Source organism: Nothobranchius furzeri, chromosome 1, assembly GCF_043380555.1.
Source record: "Nothobranchius furzeri strain GRZ-AD chromosome 1, NfurGRZ-RIMD1, whole genome shotgun sequence".
NCBI classification, from domain to species: domain Eukaryota; kingdom Metazoa; phylum Chordata; class Actinopteri; order Cyprinodontiformes; family Nothobranchiidae; genus Nothobranchius; species Nothobranchius furzeri.
Genome location: NC_091741.1, coordinates 32,720,282 through 32,730,028, shown reverse-complemented (window position 1 = coordinate 32,730,028; position 9,747 = coordinate 32,720,282). Strand labels below are relative to the sequence as shown.

At 44.6% G+C, this 9,747-nt stretch overlaps 1 protein-coding gene across 4 annotated transcripts in view; it reads right to left on the bottom strand.

Moving 5' to 3' along the window:
* cped1 (cadherin-like and PC-esterase domain containing 1) overlaps positions 1-9,747 on the bottom strand; it is a 35,454-nt gene that overhangs the window by 14,685 nt on the left and 11,022 nt on the right. For 3 of the 4 annotated variants that reach the window (XM_070555430.1, XM_070555384.1, XM_070555367.1), the window contains exons 6-12: positions 8,270-8,426; positions 8,054-8,181; positions 7,891-7,963; positions 5,459-5,614; positions 389-478; positions 226-323; positions 102-151 (exon numbers count right to left, since the gene is read on the bottom strand). In XM_070555430.1, the coding sequence (XP_070411531.1) occupies positions 102-151; positions 226-323; positions 389-478; positions 5,459-5,614; positions 7,891-7,963; positions 8,054-8,181; positions 8,270-8,426 (752 nt within the window). The remainder of the gene's footprint in view (positions 1-101; positions 152-225; positions 324-388; positions 479-5,458; positions 5,615-7,890; positions 7,964-8,053; positions 8,182-8,269; positions 8,427-9,747) is intronic. The other variant, XM_070555403.1, reaches the window with a different exon arrangement.

Here is a 9,747-nt window from a genome sequence, read left to right as displayed (position 1 = left end):
TCCGAGGAGTCCCACACCTCTGGCTTTGCTGAGTTGTATGGAAAGCCAAATGTTTCACTTTATTTGGAATTAATCAGAAATAGTCAAAAACAGCGTCTGACCTTGTGAGGGATCTGGCTGCTGATTGGTCCATTTGTTCATCCCGTTTTCTCTGCGGAGAAGGAGCAATGTGGTCATGTGGCCCATCCAGGAACAGCCAATAATATGAAAGCTTCAGTTTGTCACCTGCTGTTTGGTGGAAACTGGTAGTAACGGCTGATCTGGAGGAGCAGACTGGAGGTGTCACATGGAGCTGGGGAGGGGTAGGGGGAGGTGGGATACAGCTGACCAGACAGGAACAGATTCAGGTTCTGGTTGTGGTTCTGGAAACAACAAACCAACAACATACCAGCTGGAAGGCGCAGGAGGTCTTCAGCTGCTGGTTGAACCGGAACAGAAGGAGAAAGTCGACTGCGTTTGTCCCTCTGCAGCCACCGTACTGACAAACAGAAGCCAAGTTATGAGAAGTTTAATGAGAAATTAAAATCAATAGTACAATATAATATAACAAAGAAACATTTGCAGGTTTACAAGCAAACACACAACTTACACAAAGCTAAGAATGGGCGCAGGCAGAAGCAGAAGCTTATAAGCCCAGCCCCCCAAACCCTTTGAACTTAAACAAAATTTTAGAATAGCGTACCGATTCCATAATTTTTACATCATGTTTGAAATGTATGGGAATATATTCAAATCCCCATTCTAGCTTCATAAAAAAAAGACCTTTAATGTTTTATGCATTTTTTCATTGACTTGATTCATAATATTTAATCACATTTGATTTAAACAAACCCTTAAACTTTACCATTGTTGAACAATCTTTTTGCTCCTGGTCTAATTTATTCCACACATCAACCCCAACACAAGAAATACAAAGTTGTTTCATTTTAGTTCTTACTTTAGGCTTTCTAAACATTTTATACCCTCTGAGATCATAAACACTCGCTCTGATCTGGAACAGATCCTGAATTTGTTTTGGCATCAAATTATACATCACTTTATACATAAACTGTGCAGTTCTTAATGTAACTAATTCTCTTAGCTTTATTACTTTTAAATGAATAAAAAGTAAATGTGTGTGCTCTCTACAAGCTGCTTTATTTACAAGTCGGATTGCTCTCTTCTGAATTGTAAACAAAGGCTTTAAGTGGGTTTCGTAGGTGTTTCCCCACACTTCAACACAATACATGAAATAAGGCAGAAATAAGGAACAATACAAAAGATATAAAGCTTTTTCATCTAAAAATTCTTTAACTTTATAGAGAACTGCTAATGATTTCGATAACTTTGCTTTAATTGAGCCAATATGCGGTTTCCAACTTAACTTTTTTCTATGGTTACGCCAAGAAATTTTATTTCATTCGCTCTTTCAATTTCTGTATTATTTATTTTGAGATTTGTGTCCACTGTAATTGCTCTATTAGTAAATATGATAAATTTTGTTTTATTTAAATTTAAAGTTAATTTATTTAAGTTAAACCAACACTTTAATGCATTTAATTCTTTCTCAACCATGTCCATTAATGTTATTAAATCTTTCCCAAAACTTAGAACATTAGTATCATCTGCAAATAGTATGAAATGCAATGTTTTAGAAACTAAACATATGTCATTAATATAAAGAATAAACAACAAGGGACCCAACACTGACCCCTGTGGGATACCGGTGGTCACTGTCAGTAGCTGTGAATCAGTGTTGTTAATGTGGACGTATTGGAATCTGTTCTCTAAATAACTCTTAATCCAGTCATAGGCCACACCCCTGATGCCATATCTACACAATTTTTTTATTAATAAGTCATGATTAACAGTATCAAAAGCTTTGGTCAGGTCTAAGAAGACCCCAACAGCATATTGTTTGTTGTCATTTGCATCAGATATTTTCTCCACTAGATCAACAATTGCCAGAGAAGTTGTCCGATCACGTCTAAAACCATATTGCTGTTCAGAAAGAATATCATGATGCTCAATAAAGTCATACAATCTTTTATGAAATATTGTTTCTAGTATTTTGGAGAACTGAGATAAAATAGAAATTGGTCTATAATTAGAAAAGTCATGTTTGTCTCCAGCCTTATAGATAGGAATGACTTTTGCAACCTTCATCCTTTCAGGAAATCTTCCTGATTGGAGAGACTGGTTACAAATATGCGTAAGTGGTTTGGCTATAATCTCAATGATTTCTTTTACAACCGACATATCAAATCCATGTAAATCTGCTGACTTTTTACTTTTAAATGTTTTAACAACTGTTATAACTTCATTTTCATTTGTGCCTTGAATAAATATGGTTTTGTCTAAATTTGTTATTTTACTCACAGCATCAGCATCTAATTTAGTATTTGATATATCCTTTGCCAAATTTGGCCAAATTTCGGTAAAATACTTGTTGAATTCATTTGCTATTTCTTTAGACTGATACATTTCTTGATTGTCTTTTGTTAGAAAAATATTTGGAAGACTATTGGTTCCACTACCCTTTTTTATTACATCATTTAATATGCGCCACGTATTTTTAATGTTAGATTTATTTCCTTCCAATAATTTGCTATAATAATTTCTTTTACTAGATCTCATAATACTTATTAATTTATTCTTGTATATCTTGTAATTCTGTTCTGCTTCCTCCGTTCTTTTCTTTAAAAAGTCTTTATACAGCTTATTTTTTTTCCTGCAAGCCTTCTGAATCCCCGTAGTTATCCACGGCTCTTCAGCATACTTATTCTTATCCACCTTATAAAGCAAAGGGCAGTTTTTTTCATAAAGAGAAGTTATAATATTTAAAAATTTTCCATAAGCCATATTTACATCTTCCACATAAATCTCCTCCCAATTTTGTTCCATTAAGTCAGTTTTAAATGAATTTACTGCTTCTTGATTTTTTAGCCTTGTAACAACCACAGATTCACTTTGAGTAGTTACAGTTGTCCTGTGTACGACTGTGAAAACCGGTAAATGATCAGACATATCGGTAATTACAAGACCACTTAACACATCATATTCAAGAATATTTGTAAAAATATTGTCGATCAGTGTCGCACTAGTTTTTGTAGTTCGAGTTGGCCGAGTTATTAGTGGATACAGTCCCAAACTAAACATGGAATTAATAAACTCTGTATTTGCATTTTGCATTTGAGGATTCAACAGGTCAGTGTTAAAATCCCCACAGACAAAACACATTTTTCTGTTGATTATATCATCACACATATCAACTATTTTTTCTTTAAACATTTCAACACAAGATCCTGGTTTCCTATACATACAACTGACTAACACATTCTTAGACTTTTCTATTTGTATTTCCACAGATACACACTCCATAATGTTATCCATAACTAATGTCATATCACCCACCAATCTACTTTGAAAGTTTTTATCAATATACAAAGCCACACCCCCACCTTTTTTGCAATCTCTACTTGTGGAAAACATATTATATCCTTCAAACACAAACAACAACAATCCTGAAGGTTTTATTCAAACATGTGACCAACGATATTTCGTATGAACAAGTTCATCAAACTCTTCTCCTTTCACTTGAGATTAGGATTAGGGTTAGTCCACACCTCCTCAGGTAGGCCCAGTCCCAAACTCACACAGCGCCCTGCGTCCTTCTGGGAAGTGCACTTAGAGCAGGTGTGCTGTAAGGCTTCCCGTGCACAGGTGTGCCCAACTGGGGCGGAGCATCATGCCTCTGCCCACGCTGGAGAGCCGGTCGCCGTTTGTGCAACTTTTTTTCTAAAATCTTTATTAACAAATTTCAAACAAACAATGAATGGACGGAATGTGCATCGACTGCAATACACACGGAGTGGTAGACATTCAGAGCATGAATGAATATCATTAATCGTCCTGAAGGAACGTATTTCATCTGGAACATTTCACTGGAGCTAGATTCCCATGCACCAATGAATTGTGGGTAATGTCCTTGCCCGATGCAGACGTGGGCCAGGTGTGGATGAACGGTGAATGTTACGGTGTTTTACTGCTTTCCTTAACGGAAACGATGACGAGTTCGTTTGGTTCACGCCTCTTTTTTTCAAAACGACAACGAGACGCTGACGAGCTAAAAATAGTTTCTGGGTGACTAAAACCTGACGAGATGAACGGGAGTTTTCATTAACAAGTCGAGACTAGACAAAAACGACACGTTTCTGCCCGCCCCCAACAGCAGCGGCGCTGTTGCTGCAGCTGAGGCGGCTGCGCCCACAGCTGGGTGAAGCTGGCTCCCCGCCCACAGCTGGGTGAAGCTGGCTCCCCGCCCACAGCTGGGTGAAGCTGGCTCCCCGCCCACAGCTGGGTGAAGCTGGCTCCCCGCCCACAGCTGGGTGAAGCTGGCTCCCCGCCCACAGCTGGGTGAAGCTGGCTCCCCGCCCACAGCTGGGTGAAGCTGGCTCCCCGCCCACAGCTGGGTGAAGCTGGCTCCCCGCCCACAGCTGGGTGAAGCTGGCTCCCCGCCCACAGCTGGGTGAAGCTGGCTCCCCGCCCACAGCTGGGTGAAGCTGGCTCCCCGCCCACAGCTGGGTGAAGCTGGTTCCCCGCCCACAGCTGGGTGAAGCTGGCTCCCCGCCCACAGCTGGGTGAAGCTGGCTCCCCGCCCACAGCTGGGTGAAGCTGGCTCCCCGCCCACAGCTGGGTGAAGCTGGCTCCCCGCCCACAGCTGGGTGAAGCTGGCTCCCCGCCCACAGCTGGGTGAAGCTGGCTCCCCGCCCACAGCTGGGTGAAGCTGGCTCCCCGCCCACAGCTGGGTGAAGCTGGCTCTCCGCCCACAGCAGAGAGCACCAACCACCAACCACTCTATTAGCGTGGATTTCTGGAAGCCAGCTTCACTCAGCTGGGCTCAGCACTGGAGCGATGACGTAGATACTTTTAAACATATCCGTAATATTAACGCGTTTCCTGTCCGAGTGCTTCCGGAAACAGGCGTGGTTTTAAGCAGATAGACGACGGTTTTAACCGGTTTGACCTGAACACATCTGAGGTGTTAACGTCAGCGTGTCGGGATTATGGTCTCTGCTGCCTGGTTCCCAGTAACAGGTCACATTCATGTTCTTTAACCCAACAGCATCCCAGTTCAAGATCCCAGTCTGGGGATTATTGGACAGCTGGGATTAAATAAAGGATGTGATATGAAACCCAGTCCAGCAGTCCCGAGTCCGCGTCTGGAGAAGAAGACTTTGTTTAACGTTTTGTAAAAAGAAAACACAAAAATCTCTGTCAACTAAAACTAAGGTGTCCAGAATTTGGTGACATGAAAAGCTCTGCTCTGATTGGTTCGTGACAATGTTGGCTGGAACTCTCTTCCTGTTGCCAGCGGCTGCTTTCTCGCTTCCGTGACGTTTTATTAGTGAAACATTCATTTTTAAATACGTTTGTGGTTTTGTTTTAGGTGGCTTCAACGCTTGTTGGATGCTCTCACCTGCTCCATAAGTTTTTTTAAGGACAGGTGAGTCTCAGGGGACAGGTGTGTGGGAGGTCTCAGCAGGATTGTAAGCGTGTCCTCCAGGATCAGGTCTCTGGTGATCTGTCTCTGGAATGTGTCCCTCAGACCCTTGAAGGTTAACTTGGTGTCCACCTGAGGAGAAACAGACAGACTTCTACAGGAAACTCTCAGGTGGGGGAGCCAGAGACACACCTGGTTAGAGGGACAGTGGGGGGTTGACCTTGGCCAGGACCAGGGTGGGAAGAGGGGGGACCAGAAGTGGGCACTGGCTAAAATACGGGCTGACTTTTAAAGGTTGTGGTTCTGTTCAGGTTTCCCCCTCGGCTGCTCGAGACCGCTGCACACCTCTGTCCATCTAGTATTCCACTCACCTGTTCTACGCCTCTAATCCCTCACCACAGCATGGAAGCTCCCGCTTCGATTCCTTCGTTGTTAAAGAGCGAGTCGCACCTGAATCAGCTCTCTCCTGCTGAGAACCTTTACCTTTGTAATAGCGCTGAACACATACTTAAGCATCAGTTGGGCAGTTTAGTGCACCTCACGTCTACGCTTTCAGCCCAAAGCCATAGCTACATCTCACTGATCTAGGATCAGCCCCAGCTGATGGCTGCAGACGAGCAGGATTACGTTGTTTGTACCGTGCTACAAAACTCCAGACGGCTCACACATTCACACGAAACGTTACGGCTCAGAGACGCCCACCTCCTTAAAACGTCCTCCCCGCTTTCTGCTGTGATGGCGGCGGACAGGAAGTCCTCCAGCGCTGCAGGTTCTGTTTGGTCGTCCTCCTGAACGGTGAGTCTTCTGAGTGTGTGTGTGTGTGTGTGTGTGTGTGTGTGTGTGTGTGTGTGTGTGTGTGTGTGTGTGTGTGTGTGTGTGTGTGTGCGTGCGTGCGTGGTGTGTGTGTGTGTGCGTGCGTGTGGTGTGTGTGCGTGCGAGCATGCGTGGTGTGTGTGTGTGTGTGTGTGTGTGTGTGTGTGTGTGTGCGTGCGTGCGTGGTGTGTGTGTGTGTGCGTGCGTGTGGTGTGTGTGCGTGCGAGCATGCGTGGTGTGTGTGTGTGTGTGTGTGTGTGTGTGTGTGTGTGTGTGTGTGTGTGTGTGTGCGCGCGCGTGCGTGCGTGGTGTGTGTGTGTGTGTGTGTGCGTGCGTGGTGTGTGTGTGTGTGTGCGTGCGTGGTGTGTGTGTGTGTGCGCGCACGTGCGTGCGTGCGTGCGTGTGTGTGCGTGCGTGCGTGCGTGCGTGTGTGTGTGTGTGTGTGTGTGTGTGTGTGTGTGTCTGCTCTGTCTTCTCCATCCCCAGTGAGTCGTGGAGGATGGCTGCTTATACTGAGCCAGGATTCTCTGGAGGTTTCTTCCTGTTAAAAGGGAGTTTTCCTCTCCACTGTCACTGCATGCTTGCTTAGTATGAGGATTGCTGTAAAGACTCTGACACTAGTCAGTGACTTGATGCGACCTGCTGGGTTCTTTATATAGGAAACTTTTTCATGCATCCATTATTTCTCACATGGATTACGCCAACTCTGCTCTCATAGGGGTCAATGCAACATGTCAGCTGCGGACAGAGGTCCCCCCACCCCCCACCCCCCCCCCACCCCCCGACACACACACACACACACACCCGTGATGGCAGAGTTGCATTGGCTCATTGTGGTTATTCTTTTCTCTTACAGAGCCCTAAACGAGCCAGCACCACTCTGCCTTTTGGCCGCTCCTCTGGCGGGCTCTTTAGCAGCATTTGTGCCCCCGTCCCGACTACGTCACGTGGCTGAGGCTGTTTTATATCTACTGTTCTAAAGCGGCCTCACGTTGTTTTGCTTGCTACGTGTTTTCTGATTGTTTTGTGGACTTGTTACCCTCCCTTGTTCAGCTCTTTGGCAGGCTGCCATGACGTTTTAAATGTGCTTCATGAGGAAATGTGACTTGACTTTTTACTGACTGGCTTAATGAACCGGACTGAAGTGGAATGATTGCTGTGTGAAGAGCCCTGAGACGAGTGTGTAGAAATAAACTGAACTGAATATTTTACTTTTAACATTTTAACAGCAGAACTACTGGAAACAGTGAGTCATACTCACGTCAACCACTAGAGGGCAGGAGCTGCTTGGAACATCAGTAATACGGACAATCCAGTTGTTTTCTCCTCATAAACATTTAAAGGTTATACATTTGTGGTCTGTCCCTTCAAAATAAAAGCTTGTTTTATTGTTGCAGTTCGTGCTGTTTTTACTGACAGTTCAGAAATATTTGTTCCATCATGACTAATAAAAGTTTTTTAAATAATTAATAATTTTACGTTGTGCTGTTCTCAGGTCAGCTACGTTCAACAGACACGGCTGACTCGTTGGGGGTCAAGGTTCATGACTCAGACTCAAGAGCTGATCCCAGATCTAGGAGCAGCCATTCTCTTACCTGGACTACGACAGGTGTGATGGAGCTGTTGAAGACCAGAGAGAAGGTGAGCAGCTGGAAACACAACACACACCTGGAACACACACCGTTGACAAAAACACCATAAGATCCACAAGAACTAAAGCAAACCCAGGAAATGTGAAGAACACCTTTTCATGGTCACCTGACGTCTGACTCTTGCTTCTCATTGGCCGATGCTGCCTGCAAGACCACCCCAATCACCTTCTTTATCTGCCCCAATGATTCAAGGGATGCCGTTGGTCCCAGCTGCTGCAGCAGGAAGTCTCTGATCTGAGAGGAAGGCGAACAGGAAAAAAATAAGAAACAACAAAATGTAAACCCTTAACTTCTGAAAATCCTGTCATGACAGGTGTTTTACCTTCATTCGTTGCCCATATTGGTCCTGATTGGTCATCACCACGCTGATGTCATGTAAGAAGGAAGTCAGTGGGGTCAACGAGGTAACCAGGATGTAGACATTCATCATGGCAACCAGAACAGGAAGTGGGGCTTTAGATGGAAAGTGACCGTCAGAGCTACAGAGAAGGAAAAAAACACAACACACTTTGTATGGTTCTATGGACAGGAAGTCACCTGGGTCACAACTGGATTACAGTCAGATCACAGCTGGATTACAGTCAGATCACAGCTGGATTACAGTCAGATCACAGCTGAATCACAGCTGGATTACAGTCAGACCACAGCTGGATTACAGTCAGATCACAGCTGGATTACAGTCAGATCACAGCTAAATCACAAATGGATTACAGTCAGACCACAGCTGGATTACAGTCAGATCACAGCTGGATTACAGCCAGGTCACAGCTGGATTACAGTCAGACCACAGCTGGACTACAGTCAGATCACAGCTGAATCACAGCTGGATTACAGCCAGGTTACAGCTGGATTACAGTCAGGTCACATCTGGATTACAGTCAGGTCAAAGCTGGATTGCAGTCAGACCACAGCTAGATTACAGTCAGATCACAGCTGGATTACAGTCAGATCACAGCTGGATTACAGTCAGACCACAGCTGGATTACAGTCATATCACAGCTGAATCACAGCTGGATTACAGACAGGTCAAAGCTGGATTACAGTCAGGTCAAAGCTGGATTGCAGTCAGACCACAGCTAGATTACAGTCAGATCACAGCTGGATTACAGTCAGATCACAGCTGGATTACAGTCAGACCACAGCTGGATTACAGTCATATCACAGCTGAATCACAGCTGGATTACAGCCAGGTTACAGCTGGATTACAGCCAGGTTACAGCTGGATTACAGTCAGGTCACATCTGGATTACAGTCAGGTCAAAGCTGGATTGCAGTCAGACCACAGCTAGATTACAGTCAGACCACAGCTGGATTACAGTCAGATCACAGCTGGATTACAGTCAGACCACAGCTGGATTACAGTCATATCACAGCTGAATCACAGCTGGATTACAGCCAGGTCAAAGCTGGATTACAGTCAAACCAAAGCTGGATTACAGTCAGGTCACAGCTGGATTACAGTCATACCACAGCTGGATTACAGTCAGATCACAGCTGGATTACAGGCAGACCACACCTGGATTACAGTCAGATCACATCTGAATCACAGCTGGATTACAGCCAGGTTACAGCTGTATTACAGTCAGGTCACATCTGGATTACAGTCAGATCACAGCTGAATCACAGCTGGATTACAGCCAGGTTACAGCTGGATTACAGTCAGGTCACTTCTGGATTACAGTCAGATCACAGCTGAATCACAGCTGGATTACAGCCAGGTTACAGCTGGATTACAGTCAGGTCACATCTGGATTACAGTCAGACCACAGCTGGATTACAGTCAGATCACAGCTGAATCAC